Source organism: Rhincodon typus, chromosome 7 (assembly GCF_021869965.1).
Source record: "Rhincodon typus isolate 14 chromosome 7, sRhiTyp1.1, whole genome shotgun sequence".
Lineage (NCBI taxonomy): Eukaryota > Metazoa > Chordata > Chondrichthyes > Orectolobiformes > Rhincodontidae > Rhincodon > Rhincodon typus.
This window is the reverse complement of record NC_063338.1, coordinates 20,808,029-20,825,028: the sequence shown is the minus strand read 5'-3', so window position 1 is coordinate 20,825,028 and position 17,000 is coordinate 20,808,029. Positions and strand designations below refer to the sequence as shown.

Sequence of the window (17,000 nt, the reverse complement as noted above, 5' to 3'; positions counted from 1 at the left end):
TCTTCAGAAAATTTTTCTGAAGAAGGGTCTAGGCCCGAAACATCAGCCCTCCTGCTCCTCTGATGCTGCTTGGCCTGCTGTGTTCATCCAGCTCTACACCTTGTTATCTCAGATTCTCCAGCATCTGCAGTTCCTACTGTTTCAGAAGCAAAATGACAATGGCCTGACTCATGGTGCTGCCTTGTCCTCCAACTACAAAAATAATTTTAAGATAACACATTTGAAAACATGAAAAGAACTCCAATCTAAGCAAGTTAAATTGGAGATGTTTAAATATTTAGACATTAGTTTCTAAGCTCAGTTAACAGCCATTCTGGATAACCTACTGCTGTGGATCAAGACTGTGAAGATAGATTGAGTCTTGCTAATGTGATTGTCAATTTGTTTTCTAATCAGGAAACATCCCCATGGCTGGAAAGAAGAAAGAAATAACACTACAGGTAGGACTTGAAAAGAAAAGCAATAATCACAGATTGAATGGTCCCAATATATTTGTTACTCATTTTTTTTATCAAGCACTTCATAGATTCTAAAATTGCAGTTATTTTCACTTCTCATTTTGACCCAAAATGGATGGATTTTCTAAGCAATGACTTTTCCAGAAAATTCAGTATCTCTTTCGGTAGCATGAGAAGGTAGGAATAAGAGACAATGGGGATAATTTAAACCCTAATGACAGATAGGAAGGTTTGAACTTTAAGATTCTTATCTTCGTACCCTTCAGAAGAAATAATTGGCTTGCCAAAAACTGGACGATCATTTCCCCAGTCATGATGCACTTTTTAAATGATTTCAGTAGAGATTTGAGTTAAACGCATTCAGAAAGTATTTCCTAGAGCTCTAGGAATCTGCTAGTAAAGTGGAGGAAATAGAAATTGAGCAGTGTTTCACAAGAATGTTTCAAATGCAGATCTTCATTAAAGATTAATGCTTATGTTGCAATCTCTATGGGCTATTGTGACACAGTAGTGGTGTCCTTACCTCTGAGCCAGAAAGCCTGAGTCCAAAATCCCACCTGTTTCGGAGGTGTGTAATAAGATTGCCAATTTAAAATATCTCACATGGAAATTCGTTGCCTCGGTTTCTTTTAGCAATTATTTTTGAGCAGTTCTTATCAGGAAATTTAGAGGCTTTCAAATGGAAATATCATTCGGGGCCTGCCAGAAATGTTGTATTTGGTAGGACAAGTAGACCAATTACCATCCCTGGCAGCAATATCACTGTGTAATGGTTTCTGAAAATACAGAAGGATGAAATACACAAAACAAATCTTGGGACCGTAAATATGGAGAAAGCTGCAAATGGGGCAGCAGAGGGGCCAAGGTCATAGGAGAAAGACTCACCTTCCTTTAATGTATATGCAGATTATCAATCCCAGACATCTAAGAAGAACTCTTCCCTGCTGAACCCAATGGTCATGCTTTGCCCATTGCCTCATTTTTTTTTATCTCTGGCTCTCTCTAGTGCACTACCCAGCAACATCTCAAGATCTTCACAGTAAAGTGCTCACAAATGTATCCTGCAGGCCATGGATGGTTGTTCACCAGGGTGGTGACTTATGTCAAGATCTCTTGTGGCAACAATAGCCAAATTAAATGCTAATTCTCTCTTGCTTTCCATGGATACAGAGTACCATCAATTAGATATACACAGCAACCTGAGGATCAATGCCAGATCAATCATGTTGTTTCGTCAGCCATGGGGAATTTTGTTCTATCAATATAGAGTTGGTGTGCAACCACCAGATAAGATTCAATATAATGTTCTCTGGATGTTGTCTTGACCCCTCACTCCAATGAGGCAGAGATTTCCTTTGCAAAGAAGTTAGAGATGTTAAGCACTGTCTTGTTGGAGACTAGGGACAACACCTTCAAGCTTGATTGCTATGGGGAAACTGCAGATGAGACACAGGAATGCTACAATCAGTCATATGGTCATCCATCATGGTGCAAATCATCGACAGGTTGAGAATGCACTGATAGTGATGGCTTTCAGTGCTCACCAACAAGATTGTGCCCCATGATTATTTTATTTAGTGACTACCAGTCTCCAAAGTCAAGCAGTAGCGTCTTCATTTGCAAAACTTACAGTGATTAGTATGTTTGTGGGGGGACGCATTTGGGTATAGTTCAGCAGTGTTTGTGTCTCTCCACAAGTGCATAAGGAGTTTGTACTGGGAGCCCCTGCAGTGACTGTTGCCTGTGCAGTGTTCATGGCTTGACCTGAACCTGTTATAAGCAAGGAGTGCTCTCACTGTGGTAGGTCAAAGACTGCCATTCAGCAGGTGGGGTATGTCACGAGGAACTTTTTAGTGACCACTTTGATCCAGAGCATGACTCCTACAGGATCTTCTTCAAGATAGTTGCTCCATGTGTGGAGACTGAGTTGAAAGATGGGCACGCTTATGGATTGAACAGGTCATCAATAGTGGTAAGTGAGATGTAGCATGAATGGTGTCAACCAGTTTGTGAGTCTTCATCAGTTTGTGTTGTGTATGGGAGCAATGTTTGCAAAGACAAAAAGCAAGAGGAGGAAAGTTGAGTGGAGACTTCGAGTTGTAATGCACATTGTTCCTTCCAATTGAGTGTCAACAAGATGTTGTAAAAGTATCTGGTTGGGAATATTGGTTTGATTGAGAAATAAGTATAACTAATCAGGTAGGACACATAGATATTAGAACTGTTTAAAGATAAAAAAAATCAAGGCATTAACCATTAAAAACACCATCACAGCTAGCAGGAGATGCCAGAAATGTTAATTTAAATGTTAAAATTAATTTAAAACTTGGTCTTCTAAAATTTTGTGAAGCACCTTATCTGTCACGCTGTGATTTATTTCACATGCTTCATTGTTAAAGGAATTCTACACTGCTGTGCTGTTTACCACAATGTTCATATCTTCTCACATATTCTGAAATTCATCGCCAAACCTCACGTGTTCCCAGCCAACGCCACCTCCAATGTTATGTTGGTTAGAAATTTAGCTGGTTTCCATTTCTCTGTTATTTTGTCTTCAATTATTCCTTTCTCTTTACTGTAACAAACCAACTAAAATCAACATAATTCAAACATTAATTAACTCACAAATGATGTTTCAAACAAAAAGTACATTTCACTTTAAATAGTCCAGACGTCGTAGATATGCCTCATACCTCAAGAATTCACATAATTCCATACATAAATGTGGCATTATGTACAACCTCTCACTTCTTCCACTCCATTGATGTGGCCTTAGAGTTGCTTTCACTGGCAGCTGTATTTCTATCTGAAGTCTGTTGAGACTGTTAACATTGACCAGACACACACCTATGAAATCTCTCTGACTGGAGTATAGAGTCATAGAGGTTTACAACACTGAAAAGGGCTCCTCAGCCTATTGAGTCTGCACTGGGACAAGTAACTAAAGTCTTAACAAACAAGTAAAAATCTGGGAGACATTTATTCCAGGAGCTTTCATGGCTCAAATGGGATGTTCAGTAGTGAGTACAAAGAATAGAGGAATCAATGGCAGTAGCAATGTGGGACTGATCAGATATAAACCAGAAGTATCAATATGAAAGAAGAATCATAACTAAAAAGAGATAAAATTGGCAAATAGAACAGATGGCAGGAATTAGGGATAATAAAAGAATGAACTCCAGAAATGCATGGGGAATAGTCAACTGTGTTTTAGATGTGGCTCAAAATGCTATTTGTGATGAACTATCATAAACCAAGTAATACTGGTCTTGAAGATTCAGAATAGTGAGGGTGATACTGATCAGGCAGAGCAAATTGTACCGGTAACAAACAGCTTCATCCCAATAATGAAATGTTTTCAGTAATGAATGGATTCATTCCATTTGACAATGGCTGAATGCCTGCAGTGTGTGGAGTGGCTTAGTTAAAATGTTACTGAGACTCTTTAAAATAATAAAGATTGAAGTGAAGTTAAAGAATTTGAGAGTTTCAGCTACTCTGGTTAAGGAATGACAAAGTCTATAAAATAGAGCAAATCACTTTATCAACACAGACATGGTGTAAAGTGTAAAACCTTTACTGTTAAATAGGCCACCTACAAAAATGGCTGAAATGAGAAATGGAACACAACAAGGCAATTGATCTTGGGAACTCAGTAGATTACACAATCTGTACATTATTGAATTGCAGTTTCCCTCATCACTCCTCACAGTATAAGAACTAAATATGAAAATATATGTGAAGCTCAAAAAAAAGTAGAAAACAGTGTCTCCCCAGTGGCTCACTAAGTAGATATACTAGTCTTACACGGTAATTGTCTATAAACTACTCAATCCCAATTGTTACTCCTTATCCAACCCTTCATCAATATTAATGATCATCCACTTTACATTATGGGGGGTACAACAGATTATACCTTACGATGTTTGTGTAGATTTCCCTTGGTCAAATTGTGAATATTTTTGCTGCTCCTAATGCAATACCAAATTGGTGCAACAACCCCCTAAATTCCTTCCCACCTTTTCTCTTCCCTGCTACCCCTCATTTCTGGCACCTTCTCCATCCTATTCCGCATTACTGTAGGGAATCAGAGCACCAGCAGCACTTCCCTGACCCACCTGACAGAGACCGCATTTAATACCACAGGGTAAATGCTGAGAGAATGTTTCCTGAATGGCCCTGTTTAACAATAAGCTTGAATGTATGCATGGTTCTCCCAATCACACAACCTAATCATGGGTGTCAGATCTATTGAAACCCCAGAGTAAAAGCATGATGAGGAACGTTGATGCTTCTCTACAGATTCCACAGATTTTTTTTTGATGTCCTGGCTGATAATTGAGAGCATCCCAATGGAAGTTAGTAGATTATAAGTGAAGCAGACACTTCTGGAATTCTATAGCCAAGATGAAAAATCTGACTCTGTTTCTATTTCTGTTTACTTTATAAAATGAACAAATGAACAAATGAAAAACTACAGCACAGGAATAGGCCCTTCGGCCCTCCAAGCCTGTGCGAAACCATCATGTCCTAATTAATCTAAAAACAAACCTGCCATTTTTTGATCCGTATCACTCTATTCCCTCTCTATTCATGAACCATCTAGGTGCCTCTTAAATGTCTTCAATGTGCCCGCTTCCACCATCTCTTCTGTTAGTGCATTCCAAAATGCTACCACTCTCTGTGTGAAAAGCATCCCTCGCACATCTCCCTTAAACTTTCCCCCTCTCACCTTGAACCTGTGTCCCCTTGTAATTGAAACTTCAACATTGGAAAAAAGCCTATGACTATCTACCCTATCTATGTCTCTCATAATTGTGTAGACCTCTATTAGGTCTCCTCTCTGCCGCTGTCTTTCCAGTGAAAACAATCCAAGTCTTTTTAACCTTTCCTCATAGTCAATGCCCTGGAGACCAGGCAACATCCTGGTGAATCTTCTCTGTACTCTCTCCAAAGCTTCCACATCCTTCAGGTAGTGTGGTAACCAAAACTGCACACAGTACTCCAAATGCGGCCTAACATGCTTTGCCAACTCTTGTACTGCGTGCCCCGGCCAATGAAGGCAAGCATGCCATATGCCGTCTTAATCACCTTGGCTACCTGTGTTGCCAATTTCAGGGAACTGTGGACCTGCACGCCCAGATCCATCTGAATGTTCATGTTCCTAAGGGTTCTGCCATTTACAATATAATTCACACCTAAATTTGATCCTCCAAAACGTATCACCTTGCATTTGTCTGGATTAAACTCCATCTGCCATTTCTGTGCCCAAGTCACCAATCTATCTATATCCTGTTGTATACTTTCACAATCGTTGGCACTATCAGCAACTCCACCAATCTTCGTGTCATCTACAAACTTGCTTTTCAGGACACCCACATTTTTCTCCAGATCATTTATATATGCTATAAACAACAAAGGACCTAAGACTGACCCCTGTGGAATACCATTAGTTACAGTTCTCCATTCTGAAAAACATCCTTCCACCGCTACCCTCTGTCTTCTGTGACCAAGCCAGTTTTCGATCCATCTAGCCAGGCCACCCCGAATCCCTCATGATTTTAGCTTTTGTACCAACCTGCCATGTGGGATTTTATCAAATGCCTTACTAAAGTCCATATAAACTACATCCACTGCCATTACCTCATCAATTATCCTCGTTACCTCTTCAAAAAATTCATTCAGGTTTGTAAGACATGACCTTCCCCAGACAAAACCAGCTGCCTATCACTAACTAGTCCGTTTTCCTCCAAATGCGCATACATTGTCATGCAATATGCAATATCGTCAATTCTTAACTTCAAGACAGTAAGTAAACCTGGCTATTACAGGCAATAAATTCCTACTTTCTTGGATTATTTGTTAATTGATTTGAATTACTAAGACATTTAGTCTGTTTCATAAGAGGCAGTTCAGGGAAGGTTTGCTCTGATGATTGCTGGAATGGATGAATTGACTTATGAGCAAAGGTTAAACAGTTTAGGATGCTATCACTGGAGTATTTAGAAAGAGGAGAGGTATTCTCATTGATTCTTAGTAAGATTGACAGAGTAAATACTGATAGGATGTTTCCCTCGTGGGAAAGTCTGGGACCAGAGGGCATAGTCACAGAATAAAAGGGTGCCAATTTAAGACTGAGATGAGGATGAGTTTCTCCTCTGAGATTGTAAATCTTTGGAACTTCTTGCCGCAGAGAGTTGTGAGACCAGAATCCTTGTGTATAATTATGGCTGAGATAGGTAGATGGATTATTGAACAGTAGGTGAAAAGAGGTTTACACGTAAAGGCCAGGAAAGTGTTGGATCAGCCATGATCCTAATGAATATTGGAGGAATCTCAAGGGACCAAATGACCTATTCCTGTAAGTTTTTCTTATGATCTTGTAGGCATATAAATATTTCAGTGATTATGTATGGACATTTCCTCTAACATGGCAAAGCTGTTTATGAGAAGTTTTTCCAACAGAGGGAGAAAAAATGGTCGTCATTGAGTGAAGGAACGAGGTTGAAGCCGCAATGCTGTATTTCCTCCAGCCTGTTTACTTTGGATTTGCTTCCTTCCTGTAGTGCTATCCATACTGATCATTGACAGGGCCATTGTGCTGTTACTTCCTCAATGTATTTGTTTGCAATGACAACAATTCAGAATGTTTTCCGAATATTTAACATTCAACATGCTGAAAGAGGACAGAGATGAAATCTGTTGTCACATGGTTAATCATTAAATTTGCAAAAGATCACTGGAAATGTCCTAACTGTCCATCAGACAGTACAAAAAGAACATTATTACCTCTGTTTAGAATTGATGTCACTCAGGATATGAAACATTTGCAGTTAAAGGCAAAGATGCTGAACCTGGGAATGTATAAACGGGCTTGATTTGTCTCAGGCTGAGATTCAAGTGCACTGTTTAAAATTTGTGTGATTCTCCATCTTATAATTTGAGCACAGCTGTTAATCCTGCTTATTTTAAATGGGTTAACATGGTTTTCACCAGAATGGTAAAAACAGGAATCTGTGGAAATGTATTTACTGGGGCAGAGATGAAACTAAACCAACTGCCAGTGGTTGCTTCATCATCTGTAAATATTCCTTTTAAAACTTCAAACTGCCAGTGAGTCATACTATCATGTCATGCCTATTTTTCTGCACATTTTTGTTGGTCATATTTATATATTCTTGTTTAGATGAGTGCTAATGACGTTAGGAACGCAGCCTGAATGAGTCACTACAAATTCTCCCTTTGTGTGGGAGATAAATGAACCCAAAAACTAAAGATGCTGAGACAGCGCTGTTCAGTAACTGTATCTCTGCTGATATTAATCTTATTTCTCCACACTGCCAGCATTGACAATTATCTTGGGCTCATTTACTATCAGCACTCTAATATCTTGTACTTAATGTTCGTAGAAAAGCATTAAACGGAATATTTCAGTCAGTGAGAGGATTGTGCAGATTCAGAGAACTTGCTGAGTGTTACAAAACATGGGAAACATTTTATATTAAAAAAGTAATAACAGGATAATCTAACATATAATAATTTCTTCAAGAAGAAAAAAATAAGAGAGTGGAACAGGAAAAAGAGAAAGACCATATCAGAAGCTTATAAGTTCTGCATATTTTAATGGCGTAATTCAAAGAATAGTGACTGGCGAACTGGCAATTTAAACAATTAGTCTTTTTTAAAAAATTTAACTTTTTTTTTCCAATCAGCCTGTTCAGAGATGTTATTACACACCTCTGGAGCACGTGGAACTTGAACTTAGGTTTCTCGATCCAGAGACACTACTACTAAGCCACAAGAGGGCCAACAATTAGTTTATACACAAAAAAAGGTCCTTTAACCAAAAATAAGAATGATCAATTAACTGTTTTTGGTGTTAATGTTGGTTAAGGGATGCTAAATTTGTCAGCACTCATGTGGATTGGATCCAAGAATTAATGGCACATTTGAGGCAGTTAATGCAATATCTGACGATGGAGAGCAGCCATGGATGTTATTTGAAGTGTTGTTGCAAATCAAACATTGTAAACTCCTTTAATGACTGGAGCAGGGCTTAAACTACTCGCACTTAGAACACAGTCGCGGGGGGAAGTAGTATTTTCTAAGATTACTAAAATAGCACCAATTTTCACAGATGTTAATCTCCACTGCTCTTTCCATTTCAAATTGTTTTGTGTATTCCTCCTCTGACTAGGAAAGTACTTCCTGTTAATGGGAAATAAACTTTAAAATGAAGTATTCTGACTTTTGTTCTTTGCAATGGCCCTTAATCACACTCAACGAGTACTCCCTTATTTTTGGTGCAGATGACCATCTTGAGCCAGGAGCAATGGGATGAAATGTTGGCTATTACTGGACTAACTGGTAAGATACCTGTCCAAGCTAAATTCAGCCATTTCTACAATGGGTAATAATGAACCCATTACATCATTTGAATGAAACTATTGTGTCCACTATTTTAACGGAAGTTTTCAGAATAGACAGATCAACACCTTTGCTGAAATAGAAAGGATGCAACTATCAATACATCACAATATTTGATACCAATATTGCACAGTAAAAACCATCTTAAATTAGCATGCAGGTAATGTTCACACATGAAAGTCAGAGTTCCTCCAAATCATCTTTTATAGCAACCGGTAAATAATACAGCAAAATGTATTTGTTTTATGTCATTCATGCCCAAAATATCTCCAGGCGTGTCAGATGTATGGAAACACTGGATGTTGAGTGAGCAAGATTACAAGGGAAAGAGGTATGTATTAAATCTTCAAGCAGCAGAAGAAAGTGGAAAGGTGGAGTAATTTAAGTAACTTAAATTAATCCCGAGTAATCCCGAGCTTGAGTTGTGAATAACCGAAGATACAGGGGGTGAAATTGTTGAAGGAGGTTAAAGAAATAGGGAGGGTGAAACTACGGAAAGATGTAAACTTAAAAATGACACTTGTAAATTTAAGGCATTAGTAGATAAGCAGTTAATGACTTTCAGTGAAGCCAGAGGTAATGGCTCTCAGGGTTTGGACAGAATAGATATAAGAAACAAGGTTTTGAATGAGATATCACTTATGGGGCTGAATCTTACTAGAAAGTGGCTAGGGTTAGGGCTTTTCAGTGAGTTTCCTGCAGTTTTTCTCTGCACGAGCTCTAGCAACTTTCCTGTGGCGCCCAACTCATTGTCTTGTCTAACTTGCCACAGGCTAAAGTTCTGTCCACTGCCACGACCTCTTGGAATTCCTGGCATAATTTTTAAAGCTCAGCCAGCACCCAGTCAAGGACAGGCAGTTCGCAGATGCCCTGGTGCATTTGGTTTTATTTTCCTTGGACATGTTGGACAGAGGGCAGTTGGCACCCTGTTTTGCCAACAGGGACCTGGAGGTCCTGCTGGATGGCAGAGGGGTAGATGTGCAGTCACTGCCCATGGAGTGTGCCCTGGAAGGTTGGTGACTGATATGGACCGGAGGAGCTAGCCCCAAGCTGGAGTTGCCAGGTTACGGCTCCAATTTTCACGTCAGGAATTGTCGCCCTCCATGCAACAGGTGAGAGAATGAGGAACTGTGTATCAGTGAGGCATGATGACAAAAATGAGATGCTAGTGCATGCAAATAAGCTTCTCACTGTTCACAGAGTGAATCTTATCTCGTTGTTCAACACTTGTTGGAAAATAGGATGTTTTGCTCTCAACAGCAGAGAGCTCCTCACTGCTGATGTCATGCAATTCTCCCAACTTCCTCAACAATCCATGTCATGCATGGCTGGGAAAATTCAGCCCAAAGAGTGTCAAGAATGGAAGGCAACCAGGAGAGGATCTGGACATGAACATGGATTTTAGTGGCAGACAGGATAGAGGCAGGGAGTGCTTGGAAATAGAGATTGGCAATGTTTGTCTGGGTGATAAATAAGCTTAGCTCAGCGTTGAATAGGGTGCTGATGTTACAAACAGTCCAGTTCAGCTTGACATTAGCTGAGGAGGGAGATCAAATTCACGTCAAAGGAACAAAGATCATGGCAGCGGCCAGATACAGTGGTTTCAGCTTTCCTGATAGTTAGCTGCAGGAAACTGCAGGTCATTCAAGACTGCATGCCACATAAGCATTGTAACAGCACTGAAACTTGGTGCTTTGGAGATGTCACATTAGAATGGGTTTGGAGTGAGGAGGGCGTTATTTCAGTGAATTTGCATCCAGTTAAACACATAATCAGAGTGTACAGCAAACAGCTGATGAACTCAATCAGGCTGAAGCACAAGTGCTTGATATGCACTTAATTATGCCCAAATTTTCTTGATCATTTGTGTTAATTCTCTCGCTCGAACACATCTTAAGGGGAGCCAATGGTTTTTAAAATAACATTTCCTCACTATGATCTGTTACCCAAATGCTCCTTTTTTTTGGCATCATTGTAAGTCTCATTAAAAAAATTGAAAAGTTCCTGCAGTTACAGATTCCTGTGCTTTGCTTAATGCGCAGACTGATAGCTGGCCTAAAACTATAAGTCTGATATTTGAAGAAGGAATAACTGTTTTGAGTTCAGCGCTTCCCACGTGTCAAATTGTTGATGCTGTCTTCATTTTCCTTCCATTGAACTTTACATTCTGCTGCATGCTAGAAATTGGCAGGAAATTGAAGAGAAAATGGATGTTGTAAAAATGGGTTTACAATCGGAAGTACTTTATTTAACATTGCAAATAAGCCCCCACAGGAAATTCCATTCCATATTTTCTAACTGGTGCTATTTCCGTAAGAATGCTGGCTTTGTTTGTATAAGGTTGCCATGGGCACTGTTTTTAAATGCAGGAACTGACCTATTTGGTTTATACGGAGTATCACCTACATTTAAAGGTTCACAGAGCAAGTTAGTACTGATGAGGTAATTATCCTCCACACAGGAACAGTGCAAGTACTACAGTTCATTTCCGACATGTCCACTGGCGACTGAGATCTGAATTTTTTTTAAACTAGAAATTGGATAAGTGTAAATGTTGGTGATTTTCACTGAGGATTTCTCCCCTTGAGGCCTAGCGGGTTTTTCAAATGCTACCTTCCCGAACTCACCTCATCACCTCTGCACTATGTCCCCGTGGGTCCAACTTCCACAGGCAGAGTTACTGGCCACTGCTGGGTTTTCCCAAGACACAGTGAGAGAAAAAGGGCAAATGAAGACTCTCTGAGGGCACATTTGTGACAAGGGTGACACTTTATTGTAAATAGGTTCTCACTGCGTGCTGACTAACAGCATGTATAAGATTCAATGTGCAGGGCCCAGCTATCCTTAGCACCTCATAGACCTTTATAGACCAAGCTATGGAGTGAGTGGTTCCTGCGCCATATGCAGGCTATGGGAACCTGGAAGATGACCACCACATCCATGGTGTATCTATCTGGGTTACAGTACATTGTGCGGCACAGCCCATTACTGGGATTGATTCCTGATGCTGCACGTGATCAAGAGTGTTTGCACCAGGATTTGTAATCCACACAGTCGATTAATGTCTAAAGTTCACATCCATTGTGAGGTGCTCACAAATGTCTTTCACCTGTACTGTATGGGGGTCTGTGTAATGTTGTGTTGCCCTTGGAGGGCCTTGCATTGTTGAAAGTGGAGCTCCACCTTCACAGAATGAAACACTTACACTGCCCACTGTAGGTGTGGACACAGCATTTTCAGCTCCATTGCACCCTTGTTATTTGTGTCACGATGGAAGGAAACAACAGTTACTCCTCACGCAGAGAGCCACGGACTCAATGTCTACCATCAGGGGAGCTGCCAAATGTACACAGTGCCTTCTTGGTAGCCCTCCCTATCAATCCACTGGCTTTGAACTTTCCCACATTCCCTCCCAACCTCGATATTGAGTCGACATGTCAGATATAGGAGTACGCTGGAGCCTCACCCTGCACCAGAGCCAAGGTGGTGTTGATTGTTGATGACAACCCCGCACATTACCCCTTACCCTTCTATGCTGTATCTTCTGCCACCTACCTTATATGTTGACTTGTCCCCCCTTCACATTTGTTATTTGTATCCCAGCATTCTCCCTCCAACTCCCACCGTTGCGTTCCCTCCCGCAGCATTGGGTCCTGATAACTCCATTGACTTTCGGTGGATGGAACCCTAGGACTGGTTGTGGCCCGACCCTTTGACAGTTTTGGATGGGCGGCCCCCATCTGATGACGAGCCACCCCCTGACTGACTGACTGCAACTCCCAGACATGTTGCCCCGGATCCGTAGGGCTAAGTGGGGCCTGCTCCCCAGACTATAGAGATATGGACCCTTGAATGGCTAAGTGTCACCAAGCCTGTAGGTGGATATCAAAGGCTGCCTTTGTGCCAGGACCCCTCACTGGAGCATATCTCACTTGACTTGACTGGAGACTACTCCCAGACTTTGGGACATGACCGTTTGGTTGACAGACAGGCTTATTGTTTGCTGCCTGGCTGGTGGCACATGGTGCAGGTGAGTGATTGATGTAGCATGGTGATGTACAGCAACATGTCCCACCCTTCACTGATGACTGCTGTCAGCCTTGACCATCTGCCTGGCTTCGTGTCTGCGCCAACAGCAAGGCAAGATGGAAGCACTGTGAACATTTAAGCTCTGGCTGAGGGGACAAACAGCATAAAAAAGGCAAAGTACAGATGCTGTAAGCCTCCAAGGAGGCACAAAGTGATTGAGTACTCAGAGAGCAAGCAAGGAGGCCTGAGAAGTTGCCTGATCCCATCCATTACACTGGTACCTGTCCGCAAAGTCTCCTGGCAACAGCACTGCAATGATAGGTGCCAGTGCACTCCAAAGGTCACCTTTAAAGTGCAGAACTTTCTTGCAAGCAGAACAGAGATGTGCCATGAGGGTCGGTGGGGCTGGTACTTGTCAGGTGCCAAGGACGGTGTACGGGGAGGGATGCGTGAGGTTGCTGCCCGTGGAATGTACCCTGAGATGTTGGTGCCCAAGATGGAAGTCTGGTGGAGCAAGTGGAGAGCTACAGTCACTCTGACTTTGATGTTAGGAAATGTCGCTGTGTTATTTCCATCCAGGGGGTGGGAGAATAGGAAACCGCATAATAATGAGGTGAGGTTAGGTAATCTTGAGAATCTTTGTTCCTCTCTGGTGTTTAAACTACTAAAGCATGCAGGGAAAAGCTCCATAATTACTATCAAAGCAACCAAAACCTTGCTCAATAGTCAGCATTCAGCATGTTGGAAAATGAGAGGTTTTTTCTTGTGACAGCAAGAAGATCCTTACTGGCCATCCCACACCAATTTCCCAACTTACTCAACAATGCCCACACCATTCAGGGGCTTGGAAACTTCCATCCTGAGAGATTGTAGTATGGGAGTGGTGTTCTCCAAGGAGTTTGACATTCGATGAACATTTAAAAAACCTGACTGATTTTTCAAATGAATGAACCTTTAACAGGTCAAGAAAAGGCAAAAACAACATTTGGATTCCTCTGTAAGTCCAGCAGCCATGTTTCTTTTCAGTCCCTAAAGTCAAACATTTTGCCAGTTTACGTCAACAATTGGCAGGAGATAGGCCTTGTTTAGTTTGGTTACCGCAACAAAAATACATTTGTAATCATGGCATTTCCAGAATTGCAAACACTTTCCTCCTTACTGTAGTCATTACCAATGAATGTCTGCCAGCGTTGGTGAACACCAGTATATTACAACCTCCATTGCAAAACAGATACAAGTTGTGCCACGTCAATACCCCTTCAAGCTAGCAGCATGTACTCATTCATACACCACACCCTCAGCAAATTAGGAGAGAAAGTTGACATGCACACAAATCAGTAGCCACAGAAGAAATTAGAAGTGTGATGACAGAACCCAAATGACCATGTGATTCCGTGTGGAAGCTCAGTTTGATAATGTATGCCCTGAGGTGACATGTTGTAATTGACTAATGAGCAAGGTTTTGGTTGCTTTGATAGTAATTCTGGAGCTTTTCCCTGCATGCTTTAGTAGTTTAAACACCAGAGAGGAACAAAGTTGAAATAGGTATTGATAGTAGAGCAGCTGACCAGAACGTCATGAGGTAAAAATTCCACCACGGTGATTAAAACAAATCTGGCAGTTTATGAGCTGGCTCCTTTTATTGATCAGGAAAGGTGTTGGATTGTAGTAAAACCTTGGTTAATTCAATGATGTCCATCAGAAAACAATAACAATAATAACTTGCAATTAGGCAATTAGTGAAATACTTTTCAGACCTTCCTCAAGGGTGTTATCTAACCATATGTAATATTGGGCCAGGTATGGAGATCTGAAGTTTAGATGAGTAAAAGATTGGTCAGTGCAGCAGGTTTTAATGAGAGGTGGTCAGCATTAAGGAATGAATTCCACAGTCAGGACCCTGACAACTGAAGGCACAGGAGACAAGAGCGGAAAGAGTAAGATCAAACATATGCAGAATGCCAAAACTAGATGAGCACAGATATCTTAGAAGGTTGTAGGCTTAGAGGAGAATGTCTTTTATTGTTTTCATGTGATGTGGCTGTAAGCTAGTCGGCCAGCCTTTATAGGAACATAAGAGTTGGTGTAGGCCATTCAGCCCCACCAACCTGCTTGGGCATAGTCTGCTCCACCATTTTAAATCCTGGCTGATCATTCACCTCAGCACCAAATTCCCACACTATCCCCATATTCCTTGATATCATTAGTGCCTAGAGATCTATTGACATATATCTTGAACTTGCTTCATGTATGGACTTCCACAGTCCTCTCATGTAAATAATTCCAAAGCTTCACCATCCTCTGAATGAAGAACTTGCTGTTCGTCTTAATCCTAAATGGTTTGCCTCTGCTTCTGAGACTGTGTCCCCTGGTTTTTGACCTCACAGCCAAGGAAGCAGCCCTTGTGCATTGATTCTATCTGTCTACATAAGTTTCTATGAGATTGCTTCTCACCTCAAGTGACTACAGGCCCAGCCTCCTCAATCCCCACTCATAAGATCCCATTATCCCAGGATTCAGTCTGGTGAACCTCTGCTGCACACCCTGTCTGGTGAGTATACCCTTCTTTATGCAAGGGGACCAGAACTACGCACAACACTCGTTGCAGTTTCACCAGTGTTCTATACAATTGGAGCAGGTCTTCCCTGCTCTTGTAATGTAATCCTACTATAAATTTTCATTAGCAAACACTGATTTTAGGTACATGGGATTTGTTGTAAATAGTGACATGGCCAGCAGAATTTAAGGTAAGTTTAAGGAGAATAGAACACTGGAGACCAGCTAGGAATGCATTGGAATATTCAGGCCTAGAGGTTCAAAGGTCTTGAGAGTTTCAGCTACGAATGAGAAGCAGTGGCACAGTTTGTTCTGTCCTACACACGACATCAGTCAACATGACATGATTAGCTCGTAATATCTTTGCAACAGCTGGGGGTTGTACAATAGTTGTTGATAAGCCTGTATCTCAATAATAGCAGAATATTGAAAGCATAATGAAAGAAAACCTGACCATGCCAAACACATAGTGATATCCAATTGTCTTCACAATAAACATAAAATGGCACAAATTCAGTTGATAATTTCACACTCACTTACTTTGGATAATCTATTTTAAAACAAATTTTTATCCTTTTCAGGCAGCTGGAATTAATATGCAACTATGTTACCTCTTTTTGGCAGTGGTGGATGTGTATCAGGCTTGGTGTGGTCCATGCAAGGCAGTCATCAGTTTGTTTCGGAAGATTAAAAATGAACTAGGGGATGATCACTTGCATTTTGCTGTGGTAAGTCACTCAATATTATTGTGGCGTTTTGGAGAGGCAGTTTGTTTCCCACACCACTGGATATCATTGTCACATTGTTCAAAGATGGCTTAAAACAAGAGAACCAGAGTTAAATTTTGAGACCAATATGACTTGTTCAGAGCCCAAAGCTGAAATGTTTGAACAGAATTCAATCAGAAAGAGAACTTCAAGGGTATACCTGGAATACACGTGGCACTGAATTAAATATTCAGGCAAAGTGCTGTGGATACTGGAGATCTGAATTTTGAAGAAAACGAAGTGCTGGAGAGAGTCAGCTCGTCTGGGATCATCTGTGGAGAGAGTTAACATTGAGTCCTGTATGACTCTCCTTTGGGGCTCAAGGTTCTATCATACGCAACTTGGTTTCTCCAGCACTTTCTGCTTTTATTTCAGCACTCCAGAAACCTCGGTATTTTGCTTTTACTTTATGGCATAAACAAGTGCCATTCTTCATGAAGGAAGGCCAAGCAAAGGCTTTAGCCAAGAAATGTGGAGATGCCGGTGTTGGACTGGGGTGGACAAGGTCAGAAATCACATCACGCCAGGTTATTGTCCGACAAGTTTATCTGAAAACACAACTTTTCGAAGTCTTATTCCTTCTTCAGGTGTTAATGAGAGAGGTAGTAGCAGGCACATGATTTATAAGTAAAAGATCAAACGGTCACACCGCTGCTGAGGGTGTACTAAACAAATCTCAGATGCTGTTAAATATTTAATCAGTTAGAAGGTTTCAGTTGATTAATATGTACATGTATATGTAAATCCCCAAATTTCTTTGAAG

The 17,000-nt window shown here is 41.0% G+C and overlaps 1 protein-coding gene across 1 annotated transcript in view; it reads left to right on the top strand.

Annotated features, from left to right (window-relative positions):
• LOC109918655 (thioredoxin domain-containing protein 6-like) overlaps positions 1–17,000 on the top strand; it is a 65,895-nt gene that overhangs the window by 7,573 nt on the left and 41,322 nt on the right. The window contains exons 2-4 of the mRNA XM_048598704.1: positions 397–440; positions 8,768–8,825; positions 16,095–16,198. Coding sequence (XP_048454661.1) covers positions 408–440; positions 8,768–8,825; positions 16,095–16,198 — 195 coding nt within the window. The 5' untranslated portion in view covers positions 397–407. The remainder of the gene's footprint in view (positions 1–396; positions 441–8,767; positions 8,826–16,094; positions 16,199–17,000) is intronic.